Consider the following 12,697-nt stretch of genomic DNA (forward strand, 5'->3'; position numbering starts at 1 on the left):
ATAAACACAAGAGTTTAAGCCTGTAACTTTAATCTTCTGACTCGGTATCAACTAATGTCAGGCTGACTCTCATGCATCACAAACCTACTTCCAGAACACTAATACACTTTGCAGTAATAAAGTGATTGAACTGTGTGGGCACACATGCTGGTATGTAGCTTTTTGCTGTTTTACTGGAACCAGAAGCTGCACATTCATTGGTTTGGTACTCAGCTTTATGAAACCCAAACTATTAAACGCTGCACGTCCTGAACGAGTGACACAGTAACTGCGCTGGGGAAGTCACACATGGCAGACCTGCATGGAGTCATGGCTGCACACTTAAACACCACTAGGTACACTTTTTTGTGTCTTCACTTGTGCCCCTGTGGCTGGTTGGTTTGGTTTAGGAAGCACTGATCACTTCCAGAATTAAGGAAGTGAGTAAAGCTAGCTAACAGAGCTTTGGATACTATAATATTTAATATCTCTGTCCAAAACTGCAACTCTCCACTTGAGAAGCTGTGTCTCTTTCTGAGCTGAGCAGACATGAAGAATTTGTTACAGAATCCACAACTGGAAATGAACTGTTGAATTTGCCATTTCATGACTGCAAATAGTTTTAACCAGCCAGTTCAACCATGTTCAAAGCAAAAACCCTGACATTACAATTATTTACAGGAGTATTGTTACTAACGCAAGAAAAATTCTCCTGTAAGTAGGCCTGCATTGGCATTTTACAGCACCAGTGCATTTGCATTCTACTGTAGGGACAGAAAAAAGTTGATATATCAACTTTGTGGATAGTAGTTGCAACTATTCTAGATGACCAATGTAAATATTCAGAAGTTAACACCACACCTGGAGTTTATTCATGTTTTTATCAGTCTATACTATGGCCGCTACCATAAACAATTTCTTCCAATAAAAACAGAATCAGCATAATTCTAGTAAATTAGAATAATGCATATAAGATTGGAATAACCAGTATACTTTAGAATGCAAGAAAATAAGCAAAAACTATGCACTACATAAAATATTGGAAGTTCTTGAGTTGTTCAAGAATTAACAGATTGGGCTATAGTACACATAAGCTCTAATAAAATTGTCCCTATCCATTTCCAAACTGCATATATTCTCTGAGTGGCTACATACTAACCTTTCACCACTCCCAAGAGAGGTGGCGAGTTCTCTTGAGGGGTTCTGTCAGGTTCCTGGGGAGGTACAACCATAGCAAGTGTATGCACCGGTACACGCGGGACCTTAAAACAAAGCCACAGACACACACACACAGATAAAGAAACCACCTTTTGAATGGACAAGTTCTTGAAGTATTAATGCAAAGTTATGTATCTACAGCAGACCTCCATTCCACTCTTTTCAAGCTGTGTATGCTACCTTTTGGTATGATCTGTCCATGCTGGTTTATTGTAGATAAGATGTCAAAGTTAACTACAGCACTCTTCACAAAATCCCAGGCTGTGTAGGCTGGAAAACTGTTGGCATCTTTAGGCTTTTAATCAACTGACTCCACTGGAAAACTGCCTCTGCAGCCTGCAGAATTCTACATGTATACAATGTATTTTCTTTTGTATACCAACAAAACCCAGCAACAATATTTGAGGGTTTGGAACTGTTGAAACCAAATACTCAGCAAATGTGGGCAAGAGAATGAGAAGCACAGCAAGGCAAGATCATCTTTTGATATGCTGGGTTTGGGACCATCCTGTCTACACAGCACAAAACAAACAAAGCTCCTGTACTGCAGACACCACCAACTGACTCTCTCATTCTCTGCCATTTTCAGATGTGTAGACTTTTATTAATTCTTTTCATTGTATATGGTCACTTTATAAGTTAACTATTAAGGAAATACTCCTTTACAACATTCACGGTCATATTTAAGAAGAATTCCTTATGACTTACCTGAGACTGATCCTGAGATGGAGGTGTGAGCTGAGACAAGTCTGCTGCAGGAACTGACAGAACATTGTTTGGGTAATCCAGCAAGTAAGAAACAACATTTGTATGCCCTCCTTTGGCGGCTTCAATGAGCATTGTTGAGCCATCCTGAAAGGAGATTTCAGGAATAAAAAGCCAGAAGATTAATTTTGCTACTTGACATGGCACATAAGATATGAATTAGACCATTTAAAATTGCACATTTACTAATCCATTAAATAACTATGTGGTTCTTTCAGTCCCCATGATAAATACATTACTTTAAGTTAGTACCTTCAGCCGATGAGTAGGATCTGCACCATGAGCAAGAAGGAGCTCAACGACTGCGAGGTGACCTCCTGCACATGCCAGTGACACCACCGTGTGGTCATTATTAGCTGTGGCCCTGTTAACGTTGGCACCTATAAAAAGAAGGTCTCAGAATTAAACACAGGGAAATCCTTTCTAAAAGGAAGTGTCAACAAGCATTTCCTGGAACACAGAGAAGCTCTTCTAATCTTCCTAATCACACACACACTTTAAAGGTAAAAGCAAGGGATTCTGAATAACTGATGGCTTCGACACATCAACATATATTCTACATATGGCTTCTACATACATACACACAACCCTCCTCAGCTTGTAAAGACAAGGTCAGTAACAATGGGCCTCCTGAGCAGTAAGACAGGGGGAACACCTCTGGTGTACAAAGCACATCTTTTAACTTGTCATTCTAAACCCTCATCAGCACCACTAAATGGTGCAGTTTGTACTGTTTCAGACAGCACTTGAGGGTGTTTTTTTTCCTCAAGGTGAGAGTGCCTTTTATAAGAAGCTGAAAATATTTGCTGCGCTTCAAATCTATCAATCGATCTATATATCTAAGTAGGAAAGTAACTACCAAAATACTTTGTGATTCACTGTAACATGAACTGAATCAAATTCAACAAACCTTGAATGGTTTGACAAATGTTCACATACACATAACCAGAGTCATTTTGATCAAGGATCACAACAAACAGAACTGGAAAGCAGCATTTTAAAGTTTTTAATCAGTTATTTAAAGCAGCATTTTACCTTTGCTAATAAGGAACTGCACGGTACACAGATGACCGGCTCGTGCCGCCTTCATTAGTGGGGTTCTCCCACCTTCGGATTCATGCTCCTGTTGTAAAGAAGCAGCAGATAGATAAATTTGCAAAACTTGTAACATTGTTCCAGCTTTTGAAACATCTGGTGATGAAACCTGTCTCAGAATTACTTGCCTCAGTAGAAGATCTATCTTATAAGCTGACTGGAATCAATATAAACTGATTGGAATCAATTTTCATGTTACCTTAAATACTGAATCACACTGTCAAAAAGCATTAAGACCACATCCATCCTGTTATCACACAAGGAAGTTTCCTTGCTTACAGACCCCTTTTTATTATAGTGTTCAATTCTGTAGCATATTTGAGAACAGCAACATCTTGTTTCCTCCGCTAAAAGGAGGACTATTTAACACAAACATCATCCAGCATCAAGAAGTCCACAAATAGCTATGGATTGATGTACAGCAGTTCTGAAACTGTCACATGCTGCACACCAGACCTTAAAAACTGCAGTAGTGTCTGAAGTGCAGGCAACAGTTTTAAATCACACTGAAGAGGATCAGCAATAAAAATGAGACAAATCACTGCAGGTCACACAGTCTCTGAACAGGAGAATTGGAGAATAAAGCAGAAAGATGACAAAAGGATGCTACAAACCAACGAAAAAGGAGTAACAAGAACCATTTTCTAATTCAAAAAGTTTCCGAATACTGAACGGTGGGGTTGAATACAACTTATTTGAGAATAAATATTTAGAGAAGCTACAGAACAAGGAAGTTTGCTTGCTCTGTAGCCATGCTCAATACCACAAGGAATGCTGACTAATGTGCACGTCAACCCTCCTACAGCAGCAAGGGGAGGGAACAGCACCTCCCTGTGAGTGTTGTACTGGTGATCTGAATATCCAGCCTGATCAATAACACATCAGGACCAGGGTTTGGGTGTTTTTGTTGTTTTGGTTGTTTTTTTTTTTTTCATTAAATATCTGGGAAGCCAAGCTCTAAGTTCACTATTTACTTCTGGAATTGCATGTGTGTCTGACAGCGAAAGTTAACATTCAGTACTGACAGTGGATGACATGGCTATTTACAAATATAAAAGGACAAGAATAGATTTGGCAGAACATATCAACTCCTTCCCATAGTTTTAGTATTCCTGAAAACTCTGCAGATGTCCTCTGACATATGGCTTGCTTCAGTTGCAAGCTGCACCTTAGATTAGCTTTCTGTTCATACACTTAAGAAATCCTTGACTGCACCTTCTATTGGAGCCTGATCCACTGCAGGATACACAACTCAATCTTTACTATGAGGGAGGTTACACAACCCCTCTCCTATGTGCTTTGCAAAGAAACAATCTGCTCCTCTGCCTTCACAATGACTTTGTGTTATTGTACCCTGCTTTAACGCATCTAAACCTTATGAACTGCTCCATTTCTTTGCTTACTTGGTACAGTAATGCATTAGTGCAGGCAGGCACAAAGGAAAACCTTCCAGACTTAATGGAAGTCACTACTGAAGCCCCATTTTTTGTTTTAAAATAAGCAGATTCCACTCCCAGGCAAATGATGGTTTAGCTGCCAATAACTATCTGCATGCTTTTGGATTGTCTGCATGTCAGAGATATTTGCAGGACATGTAAAGCTCATTAAGTTAGTATGTCACTAGTATGCAAGAATTAGTAGCATGCCCTTGAGCTCTGGTGCTCAATATTTGGTACAGTCTTTCCTTCCTCAGCCACTGCCAACAGGTCATAGAAAGTCAGATGCTGCTGTTTGCCTGATGCACAGTAAATCCTTGGTATTGCTGGCACAACACTTACAAAGCAGCTATGGATGCAAAGGACCACTGATCACCACTTCACTCTGAAGAGGACCAGAATGTTACTGCCCACACAATTCAATACACATTTCTAAATCTCCACTGATGCAACAGCAAAGATAGCAAGAAGCAAAATTTATTTGAGGTTATAGCTTAGCTACATTCCAGACAGTGAAAAGCCATCCAAATGTAGCATTTCGGATAACTAGCAGTAAGATGTTATTTGCAACATTCTCTATTCCTAGCAGACTTCACTGTAAGTCTTAAACACGGATGTCAGGAGGCTCCTCATTGAAATGCAAGGCAGTTACCCTGCCCAGTTTAACCAACTGTCACTTCATCAAGCAGGCAGAACTTGATCTTCAACTATTATACACTTCAAACACTTGCAGTACCATACACATGATCAGTCCAGCCAAACTAGACCATTTGTGTGCCCACCTGCTGTAGATCTGCAAAAGTTACTTCATTTTGATGGTGTTTTTCACATCAAAGATTCAATTAATTTAATCATAAAATAAAATATGCGTTTCTATGACTTCAGCACTCTATTTAGCCCTGATAAAGGCTAGCAGATAGCATCAACTCAATCTTTAAAGGAAAGCATCCAGACCAAGCCAAAATAAGAAGCTGATCCAGTGCAGTGCTTCTAACTCACACGCTTTCTTTTACCTGGAATGGCCATAAATTTCAAAGACTTTTTTTTAGCTGTATTAGATAATCAATATCAGGACAGAGAACATGAAACTGTCAAAAGCATCCCCAGCACTTTCCAATGTGCTACTTCCTTGTATCAATATGGAGTACATGCAAATGCTTTTTTTCTAAGAACAGAACCAGCAAGGAGTGCTCATCTGCAAAGACAACTTCCCCAGCTCTCTGCACTACAGGACTCACCAGTGTTCTGCCTCTCCAACTGCTCTAACCCTGAGAAACACTGCAGTCAGTATGATCAGAAAGAGATACAAAGGAGAACACCTATGCCACCATTTTCTAAATACGTGCTCTCCTGCTAATTCTGCTTGAAAGAATGACTGAGAAGAATTTTCCATAGGTTTAGGTACCAGGAAGAAAGGGGAAAGCAAGAGTATTAACCACATCATGTAAGAGTTTACATCATCTGCATCTTTTCCACTGGGGCTCAAAGAGGAGATGAGAATCCAGTCAGTAATAACAATTATTTCCTTTCTTGCTAAACCAGTATTTCAGAGAGCAGAGCAAAAGCAGCAGCATCAGAACCTGGTATTTTTTTATCCTTGATTTCAAGTTCTCTGGTTTAGGTAATTCCAAGATCAGCTCTATAAGGGCTTCCCTTCCCCCCAATACTATCCTCCCTGGTTCACAAGGATTCATGGCTGGCAAGTGTTATTCCTTAGCATACTTTGTTCAAGTCCATTTCCAATGTCATATGTTATTTAAAAATAAAGGTCCAACTGGTCTCTTCAACTCCTAAAAAGCCTCTCACCCATGACAATGGTGACTAACAGAAATCTAAGCAAAATGACTTAGATGAAGTTTTTGACGCAAGACAACAGCCAAACAATACATTCCCTATCCCTGTGCTACTTTGCTCATTTTCCAGGCTGTATCCCTATTAAAAGATACAGGATTCCAGCAGTTACCACCCTAATTGTCCCGGATAACCTTCCAGAGATACGCAGCAAAGCAGTATTTCAGAAGCACCTAAAAACTCAAATAGGCCTCTAGTTTAAAGTAAATACATGAAAAGGAAAGACCTTACAGGAAGCTAGACACACAGCAACAGATATAACACAGCTACTTACGCTAACAGACTCAATATCATTTGCTACATTGGTGAAGGTCGAGATACTGTTGTGTGAACAGGGGTTTTAGAAAACCCAGCAGCAGGGAAAATGCAGTACACAGATGCCATGTCTGGTCTGCACAGGGAGGTTTTGTGATTTTAAAGAGATTTAGATGCCTTAAAGCCATGCTTATTGCTAGCATGTATCCTGAGGCTGCAGCTTACAAGCATCAAAGGCCAACCTCACCTGATGCTTGCCCGGCTCTATGCCCTCCAAAATAGTCTTCTTTAAGTCCTCCTGCTTGTCCTGCGGAAGGAAAAAGAACAACTCACGGCTCTCGTTCTACAAATAAATGTTGTTCTTGGTCATGAAGACCTGGAACGTGAACTTAAATGGACTGGATCCACCAGCTGAAGCCTCTGTTTTGCTGGAATTAGGCAAGCAAGCACAAAGGTAAGACCAAGCAAGGCAGCTCTCGTTGGTTGAGATTCCTACCACAAGTAATTGGGATTCATGAGGACAGCACAAAGATTACATACAGCATCTTGTTAAATACAAGATGACTTTTTGCTCATTAGTGGCAAAAGAGAGAATTTGATTGTACTTTGCACCATTCAGAGGCTGCAACACAACGTCCAAAGGTGTTAACTACAAAAATTAGCTTCTCACGTGCTACAACCTTTTGCTTTCTTTATAGCAGACTGAAGGCTAAGTCTAAAAGAGACCTGAAATCCCTGATGGCTCAAGAAACAGCAGGGAAAAACATGACAGCTTCTCAGCTCCCTCACTGCCACAATACCATAGCTGTCTCCAGCATGGTTCTATTCAAATCCATAGAGAATTGGCTATTTTTGCAGATGTTTAAATGCTGCCTTACGCACACTGCATCAAACATGAAGTGTGTCATACACATAGAGGAAAGTGAGTTTCTAAGTAAGGAGCTACATCAATGTGATGGATGTTATCAGCTGAAGGCAAAGCCCCCATCCTAGGGGAAGAACCAAGAGGGAGTTTGGTATGACTGTATTTTTATTTTCATTTTATCTAGTTTTGCAACTGAAGTTCTGTGGATGCCAGAGAGCCAGTTTTAATGTTTAAGGAAAGCCACATGTGGAATTTTAACTAGTACAGAGTGGGGAGAGCTTGACAGTGTAAAATGAGAAGAATGCAAGGATGAAGCAGTCCTCAGGGGTTTTATTCCAGCTCTCAAGTTCAGTATAAAAGCACAGACATATTTTCTTGCAGAAAGATAAACTCCATCATGAGATCAACTCTCCCGTGCAGCAGAGTCATGTACAGCTGCAAGGCAGGCCAGATTACAAAGTCCCAGTTTAAAACCGTTTTCTGTGGTTCCTAGCTGAGAAAAGCTGGCACCTTCTCACTGCCCAAAAAAGAAGAATCTCTCATTTTCAGCTACACTGGAACAGGCAAAGATATAACTCTACCTTGTCAAGAGCAGTCTCACTCTCAAAAAGGCGACTGGAGTCTCTAGTATGCAGCACTTCATTCAAGTCTGGTTCTATATTCAGAGGGAACAGTACCAGGCATCCAAACAGGCACTTTAAGTTTATAGAAAGGCATACACCTTAAAAGCAGGATATTAACCTTTCATTAAATAGCACCAATACTCTGTAAGCTTTATAATCCTTAACCTCATTCCTGTGGACACATACATGCACCACATGTGTCTTATATTACACAAACTTTGAGACGAAGGAAACTTTTAGTAAGGACACAAGGAAGAGAAAAAATAAATAAAAGAGAACTCTACAGGAAAAAGAAAAGTCTCTTCTCACCTTTGAGGTTAGAGAAATCCTTGCCACACAGGTAAATAACTCTCTTACTGAAGTGCTGGTTCTGCTCTCCTGAAGCTATTAAACCATATTACCATCTAGAAAGATGCTTCTATCAAATACTATTTCAGAGTTCTAATCTTCAAGTTTTTACTCCTGTTAATTGCAAAATCTAAAATAGATATTTTGACACCATAAAGAACTTCGTAAGCGAGTAAAATTTACATTTGGTCCAGTGGCAGGAGCTCAGCCTAAGACCCTGAAGTCTCCAGTCCTGCAGGCGATAAAAGGATTAGGATGCAACTAAGGCACAGATGGGATCACAAGCTGAAGGCTTCAGATGTGCCTCATATTAAGTCATTCATATGCTTGGCAAGAGAGCAAGCCAATTTCAAAATGCATACATTAGCAAGGAAAGGTGTAGGTCTGCCAAGCTAGCTTTGTTACAGATTCTGACAGGCCAACTTTGTCCCTGTAAGGACATGGAAAAAGACAGATCCCTTCAAGGAATGCAGCACAAAAGCATCAGAATAACTGGTAACAAGCCAGGCTTCATGAACAATTAGTCACAAAGAGATACAAGACCATCAGGATACCCTATGTGATTGAGCAGCTCTGCAGCAGACAGGACCAGGGCAGCGTGAGCTCTGATACCATTTGTTTCTAGTAGAATTTGTCAATGCAGAGTCTGAAGGAAAAATTAGCCACAAACTAGAAAAGTTCATCTCTGCCATCATTTTCTTTTAGTTCTTCTGGTTCTTATAAAGCTACGCTCCTTAATGAATCTAACAGAGTTCTTAAGGTCTTCACTGGCTCTTGAACTGAATTACCCATTTGATACCTAAGCCAGAGTATCAGTCCCCAAAAAGCAAGAGCGCACATGTTCTTCTTCCAAGAACAGCAGCCTTTTGAGCTGCGATGTGGTGGTAATAATCACTCACAGTTCAGACAAAAACTTCACTAGGACTAGAACAGTTTGGGCTGGACAGGACCTTCAAAGACAGTCTAGTCCACCCACCTGCCTTGGGCACATCCAACCTAACCTTGAGCTTTTCTAGTGATGGGCATCCACAACTCCTTTGGGCAACTTGCTGCAGCATCTCACCACCCTCATCAGAAAACACGTTCAAACTTTAGCTCAAGGCTCTATTTTGAGCTTGAGAAAACCTCAACTGGACACGAGCAACACACGGGAATCTGTTCAGAAGAATGAGGTGGGTAACTTCAAAGTTGGAAGATTTCAATAAGCACAGTACAGGAAACCCCCTGACAAACATCTCCTGCCTCTGCCAATTTGGTTAACCCAACATGGGAGAGACTCCCCTTCACATCTGTAGTCTCAAGGTTTGCACCTCATCTCCCAGTCAGTCTTGACCTCCTGGCAACTGAAGAGAGCCTTGAAAAGCCAAGAAAGATTTGAAGTCTTAGAATAGATTTTATGCTTTCTGAATCATGGAATAAAGGCTCTGAATTGTAAAGAAACAGAAGAACTGATCACAACAGATCTTGACAGCTAGTGTTTACCGTTCCTTTAACCCAAGAGCATTTGGGAAAGAAAGAGCAACTTCCTCGATCTGGAATAAGGGAGAAGAAAAATCCTAAAAAACTATGCTCCCTGCCTGCCTGGTCTGGAAGAAGACAGAATATGGAGATGGCTCGCAAACCAATAAAGTAACAGCAGCAAAATCCAGCAGTGGCTAATATCTATGGTAAATGAAACAGGGCCATGAGACAAGCTTAGGCATGAGATCACTGGTCATTCACACTGCTTATTCCTTTGCAGTCACCCTGGCACAGTACTGGCCCTGTAAAAAACAAAATGCAATGAGGGGACCAGGAACTGTTCCCAACTGGCAGCATGGAAAATCTGACATCAAGTTACTCTCCACTTATCTGGGAAGCCTCACATGAACCCCTTCAACCCCTCATCCCACAATGTAGGGGTGTCCACTGTATGCTCCTAGTACGATGGGATGAAAATACCACTCTGGTGGGCTGCAACATAGCCACTGACATCCTTACAGACACACAGGCACAGCCTCAGGCTCAGTAATACAACTGGGCCTAGTGCTGGCACAGCATGGATGCCTTCAGCATGTGCCATTTGTCCCTGCAATCAGAGAACAACCTTCAGCCCTGCTTTATGTTACTGTTCAAGACATAACCAGTGTTTTCCTCAAAAAGGACAGCTCCACAAGACCTCCTCAGTGACTGCATGTAAACCTCAGGCATAAAGAAGGTTTCTGGAAAACAATGAAACATTAGTGGAAGCAATCCCAAGAAAGACTGAAGTTGCAGGATGAAAAAGGAAAGAGAGAAATCCAACTGGACACATACTTTCATTTGCTGTGTCCCAGCATCAGGATAGCAAAATTAACCAGAGAGATGAAGACAGACCAGTCAGAGGCCTAAGTCCAGATCTGCATTCAGTTCACTACTCCACCACAGATTTCCTGGGACAGCTTCCTGAAATCATCTAATGTCATTCAATTACCTATGAAAACTGGAATCTGGAAAAATAACCTCTCATGGTACTGCCAAAGAAGGTTTTGCACTGTCCAGCAGCAAGGCCACGCATTTCAGGAACCTTCCCCAGTACAAACGTAACTCTGTTCACAGGAGCTCACAACTCCTAATACAGCAAAACCACACAAAGGTTTGAAAGGAAACAACTCCAAGCCTGAGGCACCTGCCCTAAGCATTGCTGCAGTTGCCAGGTGCTTCCCCATTTACTTACAATCAGAATTCAACACTTGCAGATTTACATGGCAGGTCTCCCTTTCATGGGCAATTCTCCTTTGCTTCCCTACAGCATTTTTCTTGAGGGCTCCCCACTTTGATTGACAGTACAAGAAAATGCAGTAAAATAAAACTACTATAAAGAGGCCCAAGATTTTTCTCTGCAATACTAATCAGAACTAGATGTTAAAGGCCACAAACACTTCTCACCTTTGTGAGAAGAGGGGAAATAATACAAGTGACATGACTAATAACTTGAAGTGGTATTTTAGCAGCAACTCTTGACTGTTTAAAAGTTTATGCAGGCAATACTTTTTGCTTCATGCTTTGCTCTTCACTATAAGATACTTCATCGCTTATATCTGTTTATAACAAAGTACTTATTTATTTAAATGCCCAACAGAACTCCAAACCCCTATCCTGTCCCTACTCAAGTGGCTGATGCTTGGCACCCAACACTGAAGTGAGCAAAGTGCAACACACACCCCTCCCTAACAACATCCCCTTCCTCTCTGGTAGGAACATATGAAGCAGACCTTGACTGCAAAAGAATTAATAAGGCCTGAAAAAAGTATATTCATAAAGAAGAGTGGAAGTATTATTAATTCACCATTACAGCATTCACTTATTTGTAGCTGTAAATATAAATATTTTAACTTTTCAAGTTTAAGACTGAAATTTAAGTACCTTCATTAGGATGCTGGTCTGTCAGGTTCAATGATAACATTCTTTGACATCCTTATGATTTAAAAGGAATAAAACCCACTAAAATATAAAACTAAAACCTCAAGCCCCTCACCCCACCCCCAAAAAAAAACCCCACACAAGCAGAGTGTAGAAAAAGAAAACCAACCCCCCCAAAAAACTCAACAAAAAAAAATCATCTTCCCCACTTATCTTCAGAGCATAAGGCTCGTAAACTGCTTTAGGAGACTAACATATCAATTGGGCTTTACTGCTTAAAAGCCTACCTAACAAACCCTGAATCTCTGTAGCTGATGAAGAGGCAGTTTTAGGTCTCCCACCACAGAATGTGAAAAAAAATCAAAACAATTATGGAAACAGCTTAGTTATGATTACATGTGTTACAGAAAATAAATACTGAAAGCAATACACTAAAACCTGGAGCTACAACAAAGAAAATAGTTCTGGGACAAAGAACAGATCATCTTATGTTGGTCATTTAAAATACATTGCTTAGTTTGGCATTTTTTGTGTTGTAGTTTTTAAGTTAAGAGACTCACAGCCTCTTAGCTCAGAAACAGAGCCTCATAGTTCAGAAACTAACCCTAAAGTAGAGTACTACTAGCTCCTAATACTAAAATATCTTAAATTCAGATAAATGGAGCAAGTTAAGCTCTAATCCACAAGAGTCTGGGAATAACAAAGTAGCATAACGAACAAAAGCAATGCAGAAATATCTCCTGCTAAACAATAAAACTTATGAGTTACACTGAAATAATAGAATCACAGAATGGTTTTGGTTGGGAGGCACCTTAAAGCTCATCCAATTACAATCCCTTGCCATGGGCAGGGACACCTTCCACTAGAGCAGCTTGCTCCAA

The 12,697-nt window shown here is 40.5% G+C and overlaps 1 protein-coding gene across 1 annotated transcript in view; it reads right to left on the reverse strand.

Moving 5' to 3' along the window:
• Window positions 1-12,697, reverse strand: part of ANKHD1 (ankyrin repeat and KH domain containing 1) — a gene marked incomplete at its 5' end in the record, with an annotated part of 103,537 nt that overhangs the window by 43,316 nt on the left and 47,524 nt on the right. Inside the window, 5 exons of the mRNA XM_057409773.1 lie at window positions 1,139-1,241; window positions 1,906-2,049; window positions 2,215-2,342; window positions 2,998-3,085; window positions 6,847-6,906. Of these exons, the coding sequence (XP_057265756.1) occupies window positions 1,139-1,241; window positions 1,906-2,049; window positions 2,215-2,342; window positions 2,998-3,085; window positions 6,847-6,906 (523 nt within the window). The remainder of the gene's footprint in view (window positions 1-1,138; window positions 1,242-1,905; window positions 2,050-2,214; window positions 2,343-2,997; window positions 3,086-6,846; window positions 6,907-12,697) is intronic.

Source organism: Pezoporus wallicus, unplaced genomic scaffold (assembly GCF_028554395.1).
Source record: "Pezoporus wallicus isolate ANWC-B61680 ecotype Strahan unplaced genomic scaffold, APGP_CSIRO_Pwel_v1 contig_4309, whole genome shotgun sequence".
Lineage (NCBI taxonomy): Eukaryota > Metazoa > Chordata > Aves > Psittaciformes > Psittacidae > Pezoporus > Pezoporus wallicus.